The 23866-nt window shown below is 38.5% G+C and overlaps 1 protein-coding gene across 8 annotated transcripts in view; it reads left to right on the forward strand.

The window, feature by feature from the left end:
* MARCHF8 (membrane associated ring-CH-type finger 8) overlaps positions 1-23866 on the forward strand; it is a 123496-nt gene that overhangs the window by 82016 nt on the left and 17614 nt on the right. For 5 of the 8 annotated variants that reach the window (XM_042909017.1, XM_042909016.1, XM_042909015.1 and 2 more), the window contains 2 exons: positions 18457-18507; positions 18590-18640. In XM_042909017.1, coding sequence (XP_042764951.1) covers positions 18457-18507; positions 18590-18640 — 102 coding nt within the window. The remainder of the gene's footprint in view (positions 1-18456; positions 18508-18589; positions 18641-23866) is intronic. The other 3 variants (XM_042909020.1, XM_042909018.1, XM_042909021.1) reach the window with 1 other exon arrangement.

A 23866-nucleotide genomic window follows, 5' to 3' on the forward strand; every position in this document is an offset into this window, starting at 1 on the left:
ATTTTACTTACTAGATCACCAGTTTATTGAAAAAGGATGCAACTCAGGAACAGCCTGGTAGATGGAAATGTTGCATAGGGCAAGGTACAGGGAAAGGGCACAGAGCTTCTGTGTCCTCTGCAGGAGCACCACTTACCCTACATCTGCATATGTTCACTAACCTGGAAGTTCCTCTGACTGTCCTTTTGGGTTTTTATGGAGGCTTCATTACATAGGTGTGATTGATTGATTAAATCATTACCATCGGCAATTGATTCAACCTCCAGCCCCTCTCCCTTAAAAGTTCCAACTCTAATCACAAGGCCGCATCCTTAGGTGCTTTCCCAAGTCAACCTCATTAACATAACAAGAGACACCTTTATCACTCTCAGGGTTAGGAAATTCCAAGGGTTTGGGGAGCTATGAGCCAGGAACTATGGATGAAAACGAAATTATATTTTGGTTACCTGAATGACCAAATAAACATTTCTTATAATCACAATAGCACAGATACACAGTTGTAAAAAATGATACAGAAAGATCTCATGTGCGCTTCCCTACTGTCACCCAGTGGTAACATCTTACAAAGCTCTAGTAAAATATCACAGTCAGGATATTGACATTGATGTAGTCAAGATGCATAATATTTCCATCACCACAAGGATCCTTCAGTTGCCCTTTATAGCCACACCTACTACCTTCCTTAACCACTGACAGCCATTAATCTATTCTCATTTTCTATAGTTTTGTCAATTAAAGAATGCTATATAAATGGAATCCTACAATTTGTAAACTTTTTTTTTTTTTTACTACATATAATTTCTTGTGATTTCCTTTTTATTGTTGAATCGTATTCCATGGTATGGATATAGCATAGTGTTCAAGTATTCACCTGTTGAATTTGTTTGGATTAAGCTACTATAAACACCTGTGTACAAGTTTTTATGTGAACATGTTTCCATTTCTCTAGGATAAATGCCCAGAAGAGCAGTGACTGTTTCATGTGGTAATTGCATGTTTAATTTTTAAAGAAAGTTCCAGTGTTTTTCACAGCAAGTCACAGTTTATATTCCTGTGCAAGCAACATATGCATGATCCAACTTCTCTGTATCCTCAACCAGAATTTAGTGATGTCACTATTTTCTATTCTAGTCATTCTGATAGATGTGTAGTGATATCTCATTATGGTTTACTTTCTGTTTCCCTAATGGCTAATGATGTTAAATATATTTTCATATGCTTATTTGCCATCTGCATATCTTCTTCATTCAAGTGTCTTTTGCCCATTTTCTGATTGAAGTTTTTTTGCTGTTGAGTTTTCAGTTTTTATATATTCTAGTTACTAGTATTTAGTTGGGTATGTGGTTTGCAAATATCTTCTCTCAGCTGGTAGCTTTTATTTTCATCCTTTTACCGGAGCAAAAGGTTTAAATTTTAGTTTGATTTATCAGTTATTTCTTTCATGCATCAATCATATTTTAGATGTCAAGTATAAGAACTCTTCACCTAATCCTAAATATTTTCTTCTGTTTTTTTTCCTAAAAGTTTTACAGTTTTATGTTGCATATTTAAGTCTCTTTAAGTAATTTTGAGTTAATATTAGGTTTAAGACTCAAGTTGGGTCTTTTTTTTTTTTTTTTTTTTTGCTTTTGCTTATTGTCCAATGGCTCCAGCACCATTTGTTGAAGATTCTTTCTCTAAAGTCAGTTGGGCACATTGTTTATGTGGGTCTGTTTCTGAATTCTCTATCCTGTTCCATTGATCTGTGTGTCTGTTTCTCTGCCAATACCACAGTCTTGATTACTGTAGCTATGTAATAGGTCTTGAAATCATGTAAACTTATTATTCCTGCCTTAATATTCTTTTATGAAATTTTTTAGGTATTCTAATTCCTTTACCTATTCTCATATATTTTAGAATAATTTTCTCTGTATCTACAAAAGAATTTCTGGGATTTTGATAGGAACTGCATTAAAACTGTCTATCAGTTTGGGGAAGAGTTAACAGCTTTCCTATCCTGAGTCATCTAACCCATGAATACAGTATGTCTCTGTTTACTTAGATCTTCTGTGATTTCTTTCATTAGCATTTTAGTTTTAGCATTCACGTCTGGTTTTGTTAGATTTGCACCTAAACACTTTAGTTTTTTACAATGACTGTAAGCAATAATTTTCATGTCCTGTCTGATATACATAGAAATGCAATTAATTTTTTTGTGTTTATCTTGTGTCTTGTGACTTTGCAGAACTCATATATACTAGGAATTTTTTTGTTGATTAACCAAGGAGATGAAAGACGTGGACTCTGAAAATTGTAAAGTTCTGCTGAAAGAAATGAAATCAGACATAGATAGATGTAGACATTCTGTGTTCATGGAATGAACACAAGACTTAATATTGTTAGAAGTTCAATACTACCTAAAGTAAAACATTTATCATAAAATTCATATGGAGTGCTTGCTTTTACAGCACATATTCTAAAATTCATATGGAATCTCAAGGGACCCAGAATAGCGAAAACAATACTGAAAAAAAAGGACAAAGTTGGAAGTCTCACACTTCCTGATTTCAGAACTTGTTACAAAGCAATAGTAATCAAAACACGGTCGCACTGGCCATGGTACAGACATTTAGGCCAATGTAATAGGATAGAAAGCCTAGATATAAACCTTCACATGTGTGCTCAAATGATTTTTGAGTGCTAAATGATTTAAAAGTACTAAGACTATCAGGGGGGAATGGGCATTCTTTTCAGCAAATGGTGCTGGGAAAAACTAAATATCCACATGCAAAAGAAGAAAGTGGGACTCTTACACTGCCTACAAAAGTTAACTCAAAATGTATCAAAGTCCTAACTAAAATAAACTACAAAACTCTTGGAAAAACAAAATATAGGAGGAAAGGCTTCATGACATTGGATTTGGCAATGATTTCTTGACACTAAAAGCATAGGCAGCAAAAGTAAAAATAGATACATTGGACTGCATCAAAATTAAAAACTTGTGTGCATCAAAGCACATAATCAACAGAGTGAAAAGGCAATCTGTGAAATAGGAGAAAACATTTGCAAATCATATATCTGATAAGAGGTTAATATTCAGAAATATATAGAACTCCTACAACTTGTGCCTGGGTGGCTCGGTCTGTTGAGTGTTCAGCTGTTAATTTCGGCTTGGGTCATGGTCCCAGCATCATGGGATCAGGCCCTGCACTGGGATCTGCCCTGAGCATGGAGTCTGCTTAGGATTCTGTCTTTCTCTCTCTCACTGCCCCTCTCCCCCACTCGTGCATGCCCTCTCTCTCTCTCTCTCTCTCTCTCTCTCTCTCTCAAAAAAACAACAAGAACAACAACAAAAACCTACAACTTAACAACAGATAACCTAATTAAAATGGGGAAAGGACTTGAATGGATTAGACATTTCTGCAAAGAAGATACATAAATGACCAACAAGTATATGAAAAGATACTCACCATCACTAGTCATTAGGGAATTGCAGTTCAAAACCACAATGAGATATCAGCTTATACACATCAGGATACCTACTTGAAAAAGTGTTTTGGTGAGGATGTGGAGAAATTGGAATCCTTGTGCCTTGTTGCTGGAAATGTAAAATGGTACAGCTGCTATGGAAAACAGTATGATGGTTTCTCAAAAATTAACAATAGAATATGATCCAGCATATCCCATTTTTGGGTATATATCCAAAAGAATTGAAAGCAGGGTCTTGAAGAGATATTTGGACACTTATATTCATAATAGTATTATTCATGATGACCAAAAGGTGAAGCAGCACAGTTGACCATTGACGGATGATTAGGTAAACAAAATATAGGATTTTATTTAGCCTTTAAAAGGAAATGAAATTCTGACGTATGCTACAACATGGATGAACCTTGAGGACATCATGCTAGGTAATGATTCCACTTACCTGATGTATCTAAGGTAGTCATTGGATCAGAAAGTAGAATGGTGGTTGCTAGGCGTTGGAGAGACAATGAAATGGGGATTGTTGTTTAATGTGTATAGAGTTTCAGTTTTGCAAGATGAAAAGTTCTGGAGATTGGTTGCCCAACAACATAAATATACTTAACAATACTGAACTTTACACTTAAGAATGGTTAAAATGATAAATTTTATGTTACATGTATTTTACTCCAATTAAATTAGAAAAGAGGGAGGAGGAGGAGGGGGAGAAAGGGGAGGGGAAGGTGGGGGGGAGGAGGAGGAGGAGGAGGAGGAAGAGGAGGACAACGACGACAACTGACATCATTGCCTTTTTCATAATCTTAGGGAAGAAGCAGTCTTTTCATCATTAGATGTAAGGTTACCTGTAGTTTTTTTGTGGATGCTCTTTATCAAACGGAGGAAATTCCTTTCTATTATTTTCCTTTTTTTTTTTTTTTTTTTTGCCATTGTAGATCTATTCTGGAGGAATGTCTGTTGAGAGCCTTTGCTTATTTTAGAACTTATTTTTTATTGTTGTAAGCATTGTTTATTCTAGATATAAGTCCCTTATTAAATGTATGATTTGCAAATATTTCCTCCCATTCTGTTTCATTCTGTTCCTCCCATTTCTTTTCATTTTTTGATGTTGTACTTTATATTTTTTAAGTTAGAATTTTCCTTTAAAGTTTATTTATTTTTGAGGGGGGGGGGGCAGGGCACAGAGAGTGGGGGAAGTGGAGAGACAATCCCAAGCAGGTTCTGTCAGTGCAGAGCCCAGAGTCTAATGTGGGTGGGGCTCGATCTCATGAACCGTGAGATCATGACCTGAGCTGGAACTGCGAGTTAGATGCTTAACTGACTGAGCCACCCAGGCACCCCTTGATGTTTTACTTTAAATCACAGAAGTCCTTAATTTTGATGAAGTCCAGTTTACCTTTTTCTTTTGCCACTGTGTGTCTTTTGCTGCTGTGTGTCTAAGAAGGCTTTGCTTGTTAACTCAGGGTCATTAAGATTTACTCCTATATTATATTGTAAGAGTTGTATAGTTTTAGTTCTTATATTGGTTTTGTGATCCATTTTGAGTTAATTTTTGTCTATAGGATGAGGAAGGAGTCCACCTTCATTCTTTTGCATGTAGATGTCCAGATGTCCCAGCCTTATGTGTTGAAAAAAACTATTTTTCCAGTGACTTGTCTTACACTCATACTGAAAACTAGGTAACCAAAAATGGAAAGCCTTACTTCTGGACTTTCAGTCTTATTCCATTGATTCTTGTACCATTCTAATACCAATGTCACCTGTTTTGATTATTATAGCTTTGTACCAAGTTGTGGTATCAGTATAGCTTTGTTCTTCCTTTTCAAGATTAGTCTGGCTGTTGCTGGTCCCATGTAATGAATGTTATGATCAGCTTGTTAGTTGCTCTAAAAAAAAGTCAACTGGGATGTTCATGGGGATTTCCTTCAGTCTGTAGGTCAAAAGGAAAAGTTTTGCTATCTTAAAAATTTTAAGTCATCTGGATCATTAAGAAAGGATGTTCCATTTATTTAGGTCTTTGATTTTTTTCAAAAATATTTTGTAGTTTCAAGGTATAAATTTTGCACTTGCCATGCTGAAGTTATTCCTAACCATTTTTTTTTGACAATACTGTAAATGACTTTTCTAAATTTTGGTTTGGGGTTCATTTACAATGTATATAAGTGGACTTTATTTTTGTATATTGTTTTTGTCTTCAGGATTTTCTATATACAATCTCATGTCATCTACAAACAAAGATACTTTTACCTTCCTTTCCAAGCTGGATGTCTTTTTTTCTTTCTTTCTTTTTCTTGCCTAATTACCCTACCTAGAATCATCACTACAGTGTTGGATAGAAGTTGAAAGAGTGAACTGTTTGTCTTGTTCCTAATCTTACTGTAAAAACATTTATTCTTTGATCACTGAGTGTGATGTTAACTAACTACTGTGGATTTATTGTAGATGCTCTTTGTCAGGTTGAGGAAATTCAGTTCCTAGTTTGTTGAGAGTTTTTATCAGGAAAGGTGCAAGATTTTGTCAGATGTTTATTGTGTCTTTTTTTAAATTTTTTTATTATGAAATTTATTGTCAAATTGGTTTCCATACAACACCCAGTGCTCATCCCAACAGGTGCCCTCCTCAATACCCATCACCCACCCACCCCTCCCTCCCACCCCCCATAAACCCTCAGTTTATTCTCAGCTTTTAAGAGTCTCTTACGGTTTGGCTCCCTCCCTCTCTAACTTTTTTTTTCCTTCCCCTCCCCCATGGTCTTCTGTTAAGTTTCTCAGGATCCACATAGGAGTGAAAACATATGGAATCTGTCCTTCTCTGTATGACTTATTTCACTTAGCATAACACTCTCCAGTTCCATCCACGTTGCTACAAAAGGCCATATTTCATTGTTTCTCATTGCCACGTAGTATTCCATTGTGTGTATAAACCACAATTTCTTTATCCATTCGTCAGTTGATGGACATTTAGGCTCTTTCCATAATTTAGCTATTGTTGAGAGTGCTGCTATAAACATTGGGGTACAAGTGCCCCTATGCATCAGTATTCCTGTATCCCTTGGGTAAATTCCTAGCAGTGCTACTGCTGGGTCATAGGGTAGGTCTATTTTTAATTTTTTGAGGAACCTCCACACTGTTTTCCAGAGCGGCTGCACCAGTTTGCATTCCCACCAACAGTGCAAGAGGGTTCCCATTTTTCCACATCCTCTCCAGCATCTACAGTCTCCTGTTTTGTTCATTTTAGCCACTCTGACCAGCGTGAGGTGACATCTGAGTGTGGTTTTGATTTGTATTTCCCTGATGAGGAGTGACGTTGAACATCTTTTCATGTGGCTGTTGGCCATCTGGATGTCTTCTTTAGAGAAGTGTCTATTCATGTTTTCTGCCCATTTCTTCACTGCCCATTTCTTCTTTATAGATTTTGGATACTAGCCCTTTGTCCGATATGTCATTTGCAAATATCTTTTCCCATTCCATTGGTTGCCTTTTAGTTTTGTTGATTGTTTCCTTTGCTGTGCAGAAGATTTTTATCTTCATGAGGTCCCAATAGTTCATTTTTGCTTTTAATTCCCTTGCCTTTAGGGATGTGTCAAGTAAGAAATTGCTGTGGCTGAGGTCAGAGAGGTTTTTCCCTGCTTTCTCTAGGGTTTTGATGGTTTCCTGTCTCACATTCACGTCCTTTATCCATTTTGAGTTTGTTAAAATTCTTTTGATCTTGTGTGTTATGTTCAGTTTCATCTATTTCAACCTTGCCTTCCTAGTATAAATGCCACTTAGTCATAGTGTATATCCTTTTTATCTGTTGCTGGATTTGGTTTAATATTTTGCTGAGAATTCTTGATTCTGTACTTATAAGAAATATTGATGTGCTGTTTTCTATTCTTGTGCTATCTTTGGTCTTCTTTTTTTTTCTTAAGTGATATTGGCCTCACAGAGTGAGTTGGAAATTGTTCTTTTCTCTTATTCTGTTTTTAATTTTTTGGAAGAGCTTTTGAGGAATTGGTATTTTTCTTCCTTAAATGGTGGAATTAACCAGTGATATCATCTGTGCTTAAGTCTTTTATTTGTGGGAAATTTTTACATAAGTAATTCAATCTGGCTTATTCAGATTTTTTATTTCTTCATGAGTCACTTTTGCTGGTTTGTGTCTGTCTCTGTAGGAATTTTCCTATTTAACTTCTCTCTCTGTCTCTCTTTTATTTTGTTATAAAATTGTTCATAGCATTCGTTTATAATCCTTTATATTTCTGTAAGGTTGGTAATACAAACTCTTTTATTCCTAATTTTAGTAATTTGAATTGTATTTCATTTTTTACTTGGTGAAGCTACATAAAGGTTCTTGGTTTTTTGTTTTGTTTTGTTTTGTTAGTGTTGTCAAAGAACCAACTTTTGGTTTTGTTGATTTTTCTCCATCCAATTTCTAATCCTTATTAACATGTTCATGTAATGTTTCCCTCTGTTTGCTAATTAGGTGTAGTTTACTCTTTTTTTTTTTTTTAACCAGTGTCTTGTTGCAGAAGTAATGTATTTGAGCTTATTCTTTATATCTATCAGTGTTTACAGCTCTAAGTATCTTTCTAAGCACAGTTTTAGCTGCATTGGATAAGTTTGGTATTTTGTGTTTTCATTTTTATTAGTCTCATATTTTCTCATTTTCTTTGTGAGTTCTTTGATGAACTGGTTATTTCAGATTTTGTTAATTTCCATTTAATTGTGAATTTTTCTTATTCTGTTAATGACATCTAATTTAACTCTGTTGTGAGATATCATACTTTGTATTATTTCAGATCTTTTGAATTTATTGAGGCTGGTTTTATGGTCTGCTTAGTAGTGCCATCCTGGAGAGAGTTCCATGTGCACTTGAGAAGAAGGTGTATTCTCTCATAGGGGTTAGTGTTTCTGTAGAGATCTGTTAGGTCTAGTTGGTTTACAGCGCTGTTCCAGTCTTATCTTTTGTTGGTCTTCTACCTGGTTGTTCTGTCCATTGTTGAATATGGGGAATTGAGGTCTGCCAGTATTGTTGAATTGCCTGGTTTTTACTTTGTCAGTTTTTGCTTCCTATAATTTTTGGCTCTCTTATGAGGTTATATTTTCATGATGGATTGACTGTCTTATAATAAATCTCCCTCTTTATCTCTAGTATAATTTTCTTAAGTGTGTTTTGTCTGATATTGGTATGGTTTTTCCAGCTTTCTTATGGTTACCTTTTTTTGCAATATTTATCTTTTTCCTTCTTTTAACTTTAATCCTGTTTGTAATTTTCAGTGTAAAATGTGTCTTCTCTAGACATTGTAGACTTGCATTTTATGTTTTTATCCACTGTGACAACTCCTTTTGATTGGGTTGTTAATATTTATTGCTGTTAATATGGTTTGATTTGTCAGTCATTTCACTTTTTGTTTTCTATATATCTTGTGCTTTTTCTCTCTGTTTCTCCTTTACTGGCTTCTTTTGCATTAATTGAATTTTTAAAGTTGTCTTCTTAGTGTTTGCTCCAGGGTTTAGTGTATATATTTTTAAAAACAAAATTTAACTTCAGATTCATCATATTAATTTAATTCCAGATATATCCAGTAAGATATAAAATCATGCCTCTTATGTAAGTCTTCCCTCTTTGCCTTTCTTGCTAATGTTGTTACCATGTTACATCTATATATGTTACAAATCCAATAATACATTGTTGCAGTTATTAATTTCTCTTTTAAAAAAAATTTTTTAATGTTTATGTCTGAGAGAGAGAGAGAGAGAGAGAGAGACAGAGCGTGAGCAGGGGAGGGGCAGAGGGAGGGGGAGACGCAGAATCCAAAGCAGGCTCCAGTGAGCTGTCAGCACAGAGCCCAACATGGGGCTTGAACTCATGAACCACAATATCATGGCCTGAGCTCAAGTCAGACACTTAACCAACTGAGCCACCCAGTCACCCCTAATTTCTCTTTTAAAGAAGTAAAAGAAAGGAGAGAACTTACAGAGTTTGTTGTTTTAAAGTTATTTAGCATTTCTTGTTCTTACTTATTTCTATGGATTTGAGCTGCCATCGGCATCACTTCCTTTTGCCAGTACAGTTCTGTACCCACTCACCTCTTTTGTTTGTTTTTGTCAGATATATCACATTTTTTTGTGTTATCATTTCAACAATACAATATGTGCATGTTTTTATGTAATTCCTTTTAAAATCATTTAACAGATGAATGGACAGGGGATACATGTATGTAAACTGGCTTTTATTTTTATATAATTAGCTTTTCTGGCATTCTTTTTTTTTTTTTTTTTCATGTGGTTTCTGGTTATTGTTTGGTGTTAACTTGTTTTTAGCCTGAATAACTTCTCTTTGCATTTCTTTTATGGGGTATCTGCCCGCATCGCATTCTGTCAGTTTTTGTCATTCTTGGTATCTTCTTGTTATCTTCATTTTACACTTCATTATTGAAGATAGGTGTGCTGGAATAATATTCTTGGTTGAAATTCCTTTCCTTTCAGTTCTCCAAGTATGCCCCCCTCAGTCTTCTGGCTTCCATGGTTTCTGATGAGAAGTCACCTAGTAATCTTTTCAGGGTCTTGTTGTATATAACTAGTGATTTGTCCCTTGCTGCTTTCAAGGTTTTCAAGGTTTTCTCTTTGTCTTTCAGCATGTTGATTTGATGTGTTTGGGTGTGGATTCTTTTGCTTTTATCCTACTAGGTTTAATTTAGCTTCTTGGATGTGGAGATAAATGCTTTTATCAAATTTGAGAGTTTTCAGCCATTATTTCTTTGAATATTTTTTATCTTCCTTTCTTTTCTTTCTCCTGTACTCACATTATGGATATAGTAGTGTACTTAATCATGTTCCATGTTTCTCTAAGGCTCCATTTAGTTTTCTTTATTGTTTTTGATCTCTGTTCTTTAGATTGCATAATCTTTTAGGATCTGTCTAGATGTTTACTGACTCTTTCCTCTGCTAGCTCAAGTCTGTTGAATGTCTGTAATGAATTTTTCATTTCAGTTGTGCTTTTCAATTCCACATTTTCCATGTTTACTTTTTTTTTTTTTTTACAATTTCTATCTCTTTATTGCTTTCATCAATTGGATAAGATAATGTCATCATATCTTCCTTTGCCTCTTTAAGTATGGCTTCCTTTAGTTCTGTGAACATATTTATAATAGTTACTTTGAAGCCTTTGTGTACTAAAGATGATTTGTGGGCACGCTCAAGGGACTTTTCTGTTAACTGCCTTTTTTTCCTCTTTAGGTTATACTTTCCTCTTTCTCTGCAGGTCTTGTAATTTTTTTACTCAATGCTGTATATTTTAGATAATACCTTTTAGCATCTCTGAAATAAATTTTTCTATAGCCCTCCCCCCCTACCTCCTGGGGGTTGTTCTTTGTTTAGTAACTTGTAAAAGTTACAGTAAAACTTACAGATTTTTACAGTAAAATCGGTTTTCCTCACAATATATAGTTTGATTTTGCTTTTCGGAGAGGTGAGCCTTGGGCTTGCATTCTCTCAAGTTGAGATGACTGTTTATAGCAGTGTTCTTTTTGACTGTGCCTTTCCCTGATATGTTAAGTTTTCATGTCTCTGTTGATTTCACACTGAGTTTTTAGTTCCATTAACTGCTGGCTGATTGCTCTGCTATTTTGGACAGTTTCATAGGGCATTGTTCCATGGTCTGATCCAAGTAAATTCAGATCCCTTTGCTGCAGTTGTTTTCTTTAAAAAAGAAAAAAAAAATTAATGTTGATTTTTGAGAGAGAGAGAGAGCATAGGAGAGAGAGCAGAGGGGGGTGGGGGGAGACATAGAATCTAAAGCAGACTCCAGGACCTGAGCTGTCAGCACAGAGCCTGATGTGGGGCTTGAACTCCTGAGCCCAAGATCATGACCTGAGCTCAAGTCACGATGCTTCACCATCTGAGCCATCCCAGTGCCCCTGCTGCTGTTTTCAAGACCAGTATTTGAGGTTTCTTCCATCCTCTGGAGGACCTTCTTAGTTGTCTCTGCCCCTGCTTTTCTGTGGTACACTTTTAGTTGTTTTGTGATTTTGCTTGTTGCTCTCTTGGAGCTACCAGTCTCCTCATAAAATGTCATCGTTTTTGCCAGCACCATTAGCCTTGAATTTCTACGTATTCTATTATAGTTAATGTTTGTTTCCTTGGAGATAGCAGAGGAGCTCTCTTCTCTTGGCCTGCCTTTCCACCTTTGCAAAATCAAAGCTTACGCTCCAGAGCTGGGGGCAGGTAAGGTGACCCACATCTTTTGAAGTGCCACACCTGCTTTATGAGCAGTACATTGGTAGGGCAGTAGCCTGTGGCTTTCTTGTTTTGCCTTTCTTGGTGTGGAACTTCCACCCTATTAGTCTGTGGGGCCAAGCAAAGTTGGGACCACATTACACTCAGTCTGCCATGCCTGGAGTAGAGCTTCTGCTTTGCCAGTGGGCATTGTGCAGGAGAGAGCCCAGACCTACTTCTAATCACTTTTGCCTGGAACATGGCTTCTACAATATGGAGATGGTGGAGTAGGATGTGTAATGCTTGGGGCCTGCCTCTCTCCTGGAGATACCATTCTGTGCTCTTGGGAGCTGGGGAGAAATAGAGCCATTTTCTCTTGGCTGCACCCTCCCAGAGTAGAGCTTCTGTCAGCCTGAGGATGGACTGGGTTGTGGTTCAGATGCCACAGATCCCCAGTGTTCTTACCAAGGTGTAGTCAGTTTTCTTGAATAAATGTTTCTCTATTTGCTCTACGCCCCTAGGATAGTTTCTGATACTTTAGGAATTAAGGGTGCCATTTTACTTTTTATTTTCTGTTCTACTGTTTTGTTCTCTCTCCCTCTCGCTCTCTCCCCATCTCTCTCTCCCCATCTCTCTTACTTCTCTTTTTCTTACCATCATGTGGGCTAGTCGAACACTTTTAAGAATTTCTTTTTATTTTATGTATGGTGTTAGCAAGTGTATCTCTTTGTGTAGCTTTTTTAGTGCTTGCTTATCTTTGGAAGTTTGATATATTTCTTATACCTTACATCTCTTTAACGTTGGGAACATTTCAAAGACAGTTGTAACAATACTTTGACTTCATTTTCTACTAATTTTAATATGTGTGTCATTTTTAATTGACTGTTCTCCTCATTATAGATTATGTGTTTTATTCCATCTTTGCATATCTGGTATACATCATTTCTACTGCATGCCAGCGTGCAGCGATTGCCTCAGGGTAAAGCACGTCTATGATTGAGTTGCTAAGTTAACTAGTCAGTGTTTTTAATGGAATATAATTTTTATTTGAAAGAATTACTGGCAAATTCTAGTTATTCTGACTTGGAGATTTGTCAGACATTTTGTCTAAATTGAATGAATGAGCCAGTTTTTCTTTTCAAGGAAAGCAAGTAACAGTTTTTGTTGCCAATGAAAAAAATTGACATCTCTAAGCAAAAATTAGAATTTTGGAAAACTCGTATCCATCACTGTGAGCTTGGTAACTTTTCAATAGTTAAAGATGCTGGTTGTCATATTAATGAGTGATTTTTTTTCATGTTGCATAACGGATTGTGTCAGTATTGAAAGAGTTGTATACCTCAGTGAACCAATAATTTCTAAATGGCCAAGGGTGTGATGTTATAGAGTCATACATGATTAAGAGAGAAAATCAAAGTAAAAGATGGGCCAGTTGATTTTAATGGAGTATTAAAAATTTATTAATGTCACTTTAGAGTTTACATCACAGCTAATTACTTGAGTTTTTGTGTAGTACAAAGAATATCCAGTTACCTCAAATAGTTTTTAAATACACATTCCTTTTATAAATACCTAACTGTATAAGGCCAAATTTTCTTCATTTACTTCAGTTAAAAACAACAGAGGAGATTGAATGTACAAGCACATATGAGAATCCAGCTGTCTTCTATTAATTGGACAATAACTTTATAAATCCAAAAGATTTACAAAAATATAAAACTGTGTTACTCTGTGCACTTATTTTTCTTCAGAAAGATAGTTATTTTCGTGGAAATGTTATTTATATTAACTGGGCTTATTATTCTAATTGAATTAAGAGATTCATATTGTAAACATTCTTTTCTTTTTTTTAAGTTTTATTTTGAGAGAGGGAGAGCACATGAGTGGGGGTGGGGAAGGCTGAGAGAGAGAGAAAGAGAGAGAGAGAGAATCCCAAGCAGGCTCTGTGCTATTCATGCAGAGCCTGGTGTGAGGCTTGATCCTGTGAACCGTGAGATCATGACCTGAGCCCAGATCAAAAGTCAGACGCTTAGCCAACTGAGCCACCCAGGTGCCCCTGTTTTAATTTGTAATGTGGAAAATATAAATATATATAACCCCCATACTCAAAATGTTAGGAGTCTTCAGTAACTTACATTGTAAAGGTGCCCTAAGACTAAAAAGTTGGAGACCTGTGCGTATACTTTTTCTCCTCACTGTCCCACCGTGATTGCTGCACCTCCTGGCATGCTATCTTTATTCCAGCGTGACTGAGGTAAGGAGGAATGCTGGAGAAAGGAGCAATGCCTATATCAGGAAAGCAAAATGTTGTCCCAGAAAACCTCAAGTTTAATGTCTAGGGAGAACTTTCTTACATATTTAGCCTTAACTGCAAAAGAGAGTGAGAGAGTCTTTGGGTTGGGTCCATTCCTGCTCAGAACAAATTTGTTCTGTTGGCAGGGATGAGTATTGGGTAGATACATAGTTATCTGTTACACAGAGTGTTTTTGTTTTGTTTTGTTTTTTCCTTGTTTGTTTCTTGTGTTTTTAATCACTGGTCCTGGTCAGAGTTTCAGGGAAGCTCCCACATGAAGTTTAATTGTTTGACTCCTTTATACAAAATCCTTAAAACTTGCTTAGACATCTCACCTCATTGTCTTCTTGTTAATTCTTGGCTTCTACTTTCTAGAGCGTATTTGGTCTCTGTGGGCTCTGCATCTCTGTTCTACCCGCAAGGTACATGCTATTGGAGCCACACATGGGCTTGGAAAAAGCCATTGACAGGACTGATTAAGTTGTGAAATGTCCCTTATTCTTCAACAGAGCTTCTCTTTATCTTTGTGATTTGGTAACATCTTACATTAATAAAACTTCTCTTTCTCACACCCTCAGACTCCTTTCCCAGTGTATGTATCAGTCATACACTGATTGATTTATTTGTATTAACTCAGTTGTGAGCTCACTGCCATATTGTATGCAGAAATTCACTTTTATATTAGTCATGGTTTGCTTTTTAAAAAAATGAATCCAAAGCATAAGAGACTCTTAAAAACTGAGAACAAACTGAGGGTAGATGGGGGGTGGGAGGGAGGGGAGGGGTTGATGGGTATTGAGGAGGGCACCTTTTGGGATGAGCACTGGGTGTTGTATGGAAACCAATTTGACAATAAATTTCATATTTAAAAAAACTGAAAAAAAAAAGAATTATATTCAGTTATACTTCAATTAAAAAAATGAATCATAGCCTTTATGGATTATGCTGGCCCAGGATTTGGAATGAAATTTGCATCTTAAAGTGTGGTCTGGGGACCAATAGCATGGGAGTCACCTGGGAACTTATGGAAATGCAGAATCTCAACCCACCTCGAACCTAACCAATCACAATCTGCATTTTTACTAAAGTCCTTAAATGATTCAAGTGCACAAAGTTTCAGAAGCACTGCTCTAAGGGAGACCACAAATGAGAAGAGGATATGGAACTGTGTTCTGAGGAGCTCTTGCTTAACGTAGACAAAAAGAGCCCACCAGAGACACATGGAGAGGAGAGAAGGCCAGGGGAGCGGGTGGTATCACAGTGTGGCATCACCTGGTGCCTTCCCGGAGGAAGGAAGGTAACAGTTTTTGCTACCAGCAGTGAGGCTTTTCTCTCTCCCAGGATTACAACGTGGTGGACCCATTAAGTGGTGACTAAGCATATTAAAGATTTATAAAAATAGTTTGCTGAAGTCTGTATGACTTGGGCATTGAAGCTTAGTTTTGGCTTAAACTGGAATGGAACTCTTTTTCTCTTTGGTATGCCTAATTCCCGTTCTTAACGTTGATGTTTGGTAAACTTTACTTCTTTTTATTCCGAAGCGTACCAGTGTACCCTGCTATAATTCATGTATGTGCTTTTTAACGTTCTTAAAAATGTTTTTGTTCATTTTCCCCCCTGGTTGTATATTTCTCATCAAAACACAATTTCAAAGCAGTTCTGTGGTGACATCGTCATTAGAACAGGCCTAGGAGCGAGATTCATTTTTGTCCATGTTTTGTGCCTAATATGGTTGTTTGCATGTGGTAGTCGCATGGTAAATAAGTATGGAATGAATGAGTCACTGGTTTGAATGCATGCTGGGATTTGCTTCCTGAAAAATAGTTCTGTTATGGTCCTGAACTTCTTAGATTTTCAGTAAGTCCGAATAAATGTAGCAGCATTTAAGGGAAATTACAATGGTCTGTTGGAACTGAATTGTTAATCTGCCAGGCAGTGGAGAAGCAATTCTAAATATTGACAGATTTCAGTCTTTATAACATCTGTATCTGCTGGGGCTGGTTAAGTTGTTTGATTTTTACCAATGTAAAATATTGAATTGTTCTTTTTTTTTAAGTTTTTATAAGCCTTTTAAAAAATATTTACTTAAATTCAGGTTAGTTGAATTGTTCTAACAAGGGAAACAGGGCACAGGCTTATATCATTAAATTTATTTCTCAAGTTCATAAGGTAATAAGCAACTTTTCAATCTCAGTCTGGATTTATAAAGTTACCTAGCTTAACCGTGAGACCCACCCTAATAACCCTGTCTATGGAATGGTAAGTGTCAAAAAAAGTCAGGGAAAGGAATTACTGCTTCTCTTAGTACCTCAGAACATCTTTGTGGATTTCCAGGTAGTGTTAAACTGGCCATTTCTTGAAAGGTAGTGGGTAATGTCATAGCAGTTGTAATGGTTTTCTGTACCGATAATCCAGGACGTGTGGTATCTTTGTTTTAGTTTAGTAAACTAAATTAAAATTTAGTGGTAAATTGCCAGTAGATGAGCCTCTAAGCCTGGATTCACAGCAGTGCCCTGTGTTTGTCCATAGTACATTCTTGACTCATGAATGAAACCTGAATGGTTACAGATTTACCTGTTCTGTGGACAGACTCTCCATTCCCCATGAGTGAAGGCACGAATAAGATGAATGAATGAAATTCCTAATTCATCTGGTCTCTTAGAAATAGTCTTTGGTGACATTGCCAACACTTTAACCATACTTTATAATTTTGTTCTTTTCTTTTATAACTATCTGATTGACTTGCTTAAGACCAAGAGACATTCCATTGAGGCTATGCACTTAGTAACAGTGTCTGTATTGTATTATACTCAAGAGTTTGAACTTCTGTTTTCACTCAGATTTATAAAATAAGAATATATAGAAAATAATCAAAAAATTGCACATTTACATTGCTGTGAAGACAAGACAACATTGTCAAAACAAGCACCAGCTGGCAGGCCACTTGGGAGCTCTTGAAATGTTTCTGTGCTAACATTTTAGGGATGTTGAGTGTTCAAAAGCCAAGTGTATACCAAAGTCAAGGCAGTATGTAATTTGGTGGGTTGAGGGAAAGGGGAAAGTTAACACTTTCTTGATTGCTAGTTCTCTTTTGGCGGAGCCTTGGTGGCATGGAATCCACTCTTTCAAAGCAGTTTTAGATCTACTGGCTCCTTTGTACTTCTGACTGACCAAAAGAATTTTACCTGCCAGTTGTGTCTCACCCTTTTCTAGTCTTCCCTATGGTTATTGTGAAATGTGAGATGAATAGAGAATATATAATCTTAAAAATGGAAATGAGATCATCTCTTCCATTAATAGTTTTTTTGTTTTGTTTTATTTTACTCATTTGGGCTTAGAGCAAGGCCAGTTGGAATCAAGAAGAGTTACTTTCTTATTTTTAGAAAATCAGACTTACATTTGGAATGTTCACTGATTTTTTTTTTTTTAAGAAAATTATAGTGTGGAAGATTACTGTACTCATTTGCTGTGGCTGCTATAACAAAATCACCACGGAGTGAGTGCTTAAGCAACAGGAGTTAATTTTCTCATGGTTCTAGAGGCTAGAAGTCCAAGATTAAGGTGTCAGCAGGTTTGGTTTCATCTGAGGCCTCTCTCCTTGGCGTGCAGATGGCCGCCCCTGCCTTCTCCCCTGTCTTCACCTGGTATTCTCTCTGTGTGTACCTTTGTCTGAATTTCAGCTTCTTTAGAAGAACACCATTCATATTGGGTCAAGTCCCACCCTGATTACCTCATTTTATCATAATTACCTCTTTAAAGACCCTATCTCCAAATACAGTCACCTTCTGAGTACTAGGGGTTAGAATTTCAACATATGGATTTGGGGGGACACAATACAATCCAGTCCATAGCAGTTCTGGGTCGGGGAGGTCATTTTCAAGGGAGAAAGATAAGGTAGGAGGTTATTCAAGAATTCGAAGTGAAAATGAAAACCTAAACCTAAAGCATTGACAGTAGAAATGCAAATGAGTTGGAGACTGAGACATTACAGAGGAAGAATTTGTTATAAGACTTTGTGACTAAAGATGGAGGAGGCTAGCATGACTCTCCGATTTCTCTAACCCCGGAGGAGAAACAAGGGAACAGATGTGAGTGGTGGGATGTCCCTTTTGAGTACTCAGCACTTGACAGCCAGACAACCTGGGTGGTGTCAGCTGTCCTGCTTTCTTCTTCCTCATCCTACAGTGGCTCCTCATAGCATGGACCACATCACAGTAAACTGAACATGCTATTTCTCACCTCTGAACCTCCATTCGAATGTGCCTTAAGACACTTGTAGCCCTCTTATTTTTTGTTAATTCCAAATTCCTGTTCTTGGTAACTTAAGTTCCTTTAGGGCAGGGACTATTGTTTTATTCATTTTTGCTGGCACATAGTACTTTACGCTCAGCAAATTCTAATTGAGGGAATGATTGCCAGGATTATTATGATTAATGGTCTGTGCACATTTTAATCACCTGTTTCATTTTCTTGATACTTAACACCTGTTTGGTTTTCTTGCAGAATGAGAAGACTTTGGGACATTCCATGAGTCATTCAAGTAACATTTCTAAGGTAGAGTGCCAGAAGTATGTTATTTGGGGTTTTGGTTTGGTTTCTCCTAGCTTAAATGTGATTATACTCCTTTCTTTTCAAGATGCAGAGTTATTTATACAGTTCTCAGTCTGCTCTAGGACCATACAACAAGGTGTGTGGCAGTTATGTTTTTCTAGTGAGGCGATTCTGAATGTGTGTTACGGTTAGCGACTAATAGGAGAAAAACCTATTTCTCCCAGTAGAAATCATTTACTCTCAGGTAAAAAAAAAATCTCAGAGAGTCACCAGAGAATCTGCCCCCTCCATTAGGAGCACATTTGATCTTAACAAATAGCCAACTCTGGTGACTTAAATAATTATGGGTTTATGTGGTTCTAATTGTGTCTGGAGATAGGTGGTCCAAGGCTGATGTAGTTGCCCAAAAATGTTGTCAGTGATCCAGGAATTTTCTGTCCTCTCCGTGCCACCTTCTTGGCACATTGTCGTCATCCTTATGCTTTCTATTACCTCATGGCCTCAAGATGGGAGCTGGACCTCCAGGTACCACGGCTGTGGCCTTGGCAGGAATGAGAAAAATGATGAAAGATGGAGGGGTCTGTCAGCTGAGAGTGACCCTTTTCAGCAGGAAGTGCTTTCCCGGAAGCCCTAGCCAGCTGCCTGACATGTGCTTACATTTCACTGCCCAGAACTGGATCCAGAGCCACCTCAAGTTGGAAAGTGGCTAGGAAAATGAGGGCTGACAGGGTGAATTGGCCATCCTACAGCACGTGGCACACCTGTGGTGTAGTCGCTCGACTAGCCTGTCAGGAGCATGTCAGCTGCTGTGGGGTGACCCAGGAGCCAGCGGACAGTGTCTCGCACTCAGCAACTTTGTTTGCATGCCCTGCTCATCTCGGCCCATCCTGGGCTCTGGCCAACCTGTTGTCCATGCAGTATGTCCTTGTAGGCTCCTTGAAGAGATGGGCCTTCTCCCCATGTCTGTGTCAGCTGACCAGACACTGGCACATATCCTCACAGGAAGATCTGAACAATGTGACAGATCCTCTTCTGCTGTCTCCAGCCTCCCAAGTAGTCAGAAATAAACACATTATATGCCATTTTAATTTACAAACTGTATACCTATTCTCACTTGTATCACCCCCTTTTTAAAAGTAAAAGTAGAATCTAGCAAATCCTTTGAGACAATTAGTCTGTTCCTAGGCATATTTCTGACCTCACCATATATCATTCATTCACTTCATGATGCATGAAAAGTAGAGGCGCCTGGGTGGCTTGGTTGGTTAAGCGTCTGACTTCGGCTCAGGTCATGATCTAATGGTCCGTGAGTTCGAGCCCCGCTTTGGGGTCTGTGCTGATAGCTCAGAGCCTGGAGCCTGTTTCAGATTCTGTGTCTCCCTCTCTCTCTGCCCCTCCCCTGTTCATGCTCTGTCTCTCTCTGTCTCAAAAATAAATAAAACGTTAAAAAAAAAATTAAAAAAAGTAAAGTCCATATGCTCTATGTGATATTGAAGGCCGTTTAGAGTACTTCTCCGTGCATTCCTGACCTGACCTTACCTTCCCCGCAGAACAGTCATTCAAAAGCCACAGGCTTCATCCACCTCACATGAATACCTTTCAGTGAATCCTTCTTGTTCCAACTTCCATTTCTTTTCTTCTGCTGTTTGTTCAGCTAGGAATGCGGGAGTTAATAGAACTGTACAGTGGTAGATCATTACTGTCTGAGTGAGATGGCAAGTTTTGCTTTACCACTTTTTTTTTTTTAACGTTTATTTATTTTTGAAAGAATGCAAACAGGGGAGGGGCAGAGAGAAAGGGAGACACCGAATCTGAAGCAGGCTCCAGGCTCCAAGCTGTCAGCACAGAGCCCGATGCGGCACTTGAACTCATGAACCGCGAGATCATGACCTGAGCCGAAGTCGGATGCTTAACCGATGAAGCCCCCCGGGCGCCCCATTACCCTACCACTTTTGAAGGTGCTGCCCAATGTTTAAGCACTGAGAAAAGTAAGAAGATGCAAATCCAGATGGCTTGTCTGGTTAAGTTGAATGTAACATTATTATTATTATTATTATTTTTATTATTATTATTTTATTTGAGGGAGAGTAGGGGAGGGGCAGAGAGAGAGAGAGAGAGAGAGAGAGAATGAGAATAATCTTAAGCAGGCTTCACGCTCAGTGCATAGCCTGACATGGGACTTGATCCCACAACCCAGGGATCGTGTCCAGAATTAAAAAAAAAAACAGAGTTAAAGTGTGGAGCAGAGTTTTGTTTTCTGTTTTTTTTTTTTTTTTTTTTTCAATATGTGAAATTTATTGTCAAATTGGTTTCCTGGAGCAGAGTTTTCTGCCACAGAGGAGGGCCAAGAAGTTGTGGGCCTCTTCCATTTTCAAAGCAGAGGTTCCTCCTGCACGCGGGAAATCCTGGTTCCTCCAGGAAAATCGCTGGAGAGGTGTGTGCACACATTGCTTCCCCGTGAGCCATCAGCCTGAAATTTTGTTGCAAGATGTACCCTCTGTAATAAGAACAGTTGTGTGATGTAGAGTTGTTAGGCATGAACCAGATACATGGTGCTGGGGGAGGGAGGGCAGGACTGCTCTGAAAGATAACTTTGTTTTTGAGACTGCATTTCTTTCTTGCAGTATTTATAAAATGAGCCTGTTGTTCGATGCCCCTTTAGGCCATGGCGCGTAAAACTCCATCTTCAGTGTAGCAGACATACTCAAGCAGATACTTAGTACCCTTGAGATAGAAGATACAAACAAGGGTTAGAACACAGACATGTTTTATGCTGCCTGGAATCTCCCTTGTGTCTCTCAGGAGACTTTTTCTGTTGACTCAGCCTCCAGCTGGGTTCAGCGCTGGTTTGTCAGCGCTGGTCGTCAGTCACCTGCAGAGCGCATTATGCTCATGCAGTTTACCGATTACAGGTAACTGAAGTTACTTGAAGTTAGAAGTTGAGAGCAGGTAAAAATAAACCTTCTGTCTGTCTCTTTGTATCCCAGCTAGATAGATTTTGTTACAGAGTGATTTGTTACAGGGGGTGTTTCAGTGTTTGTTGGAGGCACCCCATGTTTTCTTGAAGCCTCAGAAACCTAGCTCCCGTTACAGGAAACAGGAAGGTTAGATGGGATGTGTGAGAGGCAGCTAGGTGGCTCATCTGTTTTTAAAATGGGCATCCAAGTGTGATCCTCTTAGAGAGTTAATTAAGGAAGAATATTGAGACATTTAAGCAGTTTCGATCACAGAGTCTTTACCCAGTACTTGGTTTTGTATCAATGGTAATGACGTTAAGTGGGTATCATTTATTGATTCTAAGTGCAAGTTTTCATGAAATTTGTTATCTCATCCTAGTGGTCCATCCTGACCCCCTAAGTGGTCCCCTAGTCACCTTTCCCTGTTTTCAACAGAGCACCTGTCACTCACTGCCCGAGTTTTTATTGATGTTTTTTGTTTGTTTGTTTGTTTGTTTGTTTGTTTTTTTACTGTTGCCCCTTTGCCCCACAAGTAAGTAAGTTCCATGAGGCTAGGGTTATATCTTGTTTGCCCGTAAAACTTCAGAGCCCTGGAGTTGCTTAGTACATGTTTGTTGAGCAAATGTTTGCATAGCGTTGTGCTAGACATTATGTCTAGCTCATCGTTCTCTCCATCGTCACAGCTGTGTCCTGGGCCCAAGCCTCCTGGATTACTGCAGTAACTTTCTAAGAATCTGCCTGAATTCTTGCAGCCTCCCAAATCGGCTACCACCCAGCAACTAGGTAAATAGAATCCTAATGCTTCTCTTGTTAAGCCTTCAGTGGCTTCTTACTGCATTTAGAATAAGATTCAAACCCTCTACTTTGATGTGCCAGATCTAAGGTGATCTGGTCCTGGCCACTTGCAAACTCATTCATTTAAAGCACTTATCATAGTTTATAATGATACTGCAGCAATGTGTAGCAAATCATTATTTTTTTTTTAAAGAAGTAGTAGAATTGCCCCCTAGTAAAAGACCTGTTCTGTTGACGGAGTGCCTAGAGAAGCTGAGGTAGGGTGAGACCCTGAAGGCATCCTTATGGAAAGAGGGGCACTTGAATGCAGCTCTCCATGCAGCCTCACCCTGACCTTTGTCCTGCTGAGGGGTCCTAGGGTGTGGGTCAGCAGGGTTCCCCAGGCATGACCATCTACACCCCACCCTCACCCTGTGCACTACCTGTGCTGTTTGTGTAATCATTTTCTTTAAACGGGCTTACTGTATTTAATTACGTTTTGTATCACTGTATGGTATCTGAAATCACATTTTTGATTTGCTAGTTTTCTGATGTGAAATTAAAACATAGCTATGAAAAATATGTTCTTCAGTATGTCAACTAAACTCTTATTCTGTCACCCACCACTTCTCCTGATTCTGCCCTTTGTGAATTAGCACTGTGACAGACAAGGGGATTTGGGAGGCCATGTGGTGAGGGAGAAGGGAGGGTGGAGGGGGGTGTCTGCTGCAGGAATGTGATGTGCAGCACCTGGCTGTCAGATGGCCCTCACTCCCAGGGTAATTTGGAGCTCGGGCTGGTGAAGGGAATGCGGCGAGGTACAGAATACAGCCTCGGAGTGGTGATTGCTTGTGGCACATCAGGGTGAAGTGATACGCTTCCCTGTTCAGGGGAATTGTACCACAATTGCCCCCTGCCTAAAGGCTGTCTCCTCACTCGGCATAGGGTATCCTCGGCATGAGGTGTCCTTATCTGTAACATAGACAAGGGGGCCCAGTGCAGCATATGTGAGGATTATATGAGTTCAGATTTTGTCCCACACTTAACTCTATGCCTGATGTTGTGCTCTGAATGCTGAACCAAACAGAAAAGAGAGGAGTAAGCAGACCTCCATAAAGTACCTGGCAGATGAAGAGAATTATTATGAAGGTAGAAGACAAGGGGCTGAGGTAGGGAATGAAAAGAACCAAAGTTTAGAAGGGCTGCTTGGGAGAGGTGTAGCTCAGGAGGAGGCACATAAAGCAGAACAGAAACAGTGAAAAGGAGCCAGCCAGGATAGGATTAAACTGTTGAAAACTGGTTGTCCCCTCCTTGGGAAATCCGGGACATTAGGCATATGTACTGGGAGTGATGACTGTTATAGATGCCTAATTGCAGGGTGCCTGTAAACTGTGGGGCCATGTTGGCTGGGGGCCAACACTGAGGACCACTGTACGTTGCCCTAAAATCTTTTAGAAGAAGGTTGGAATTCCCTGTGGGATGCTTGAACTCAGTCCCACTAGAATTTTTTTTTTTTTAATGTTTATTTTAGAGAGAAAGAGAAAGAGAGTACAAGCATGCGCAGGGGAGCGTCAGAGAGAGAGGGAGAGAAAGAATCCTAGGCCGCCTTCTTACTGTTGGTACGGAGCCTG

This window comes from Panthera leo, chromosome D2 (assembly GCF_018350215.1).
Source record: "Panthera leo isolate Ple1 chromosome D2, P.leo_Ple1_pat1.1, whole genome shotgun sequence".
NCBI lineage: Eukaryota > Metazoa > Chordata > Mammalia > Carnivora > Felidae > Panthera > Panthera leo.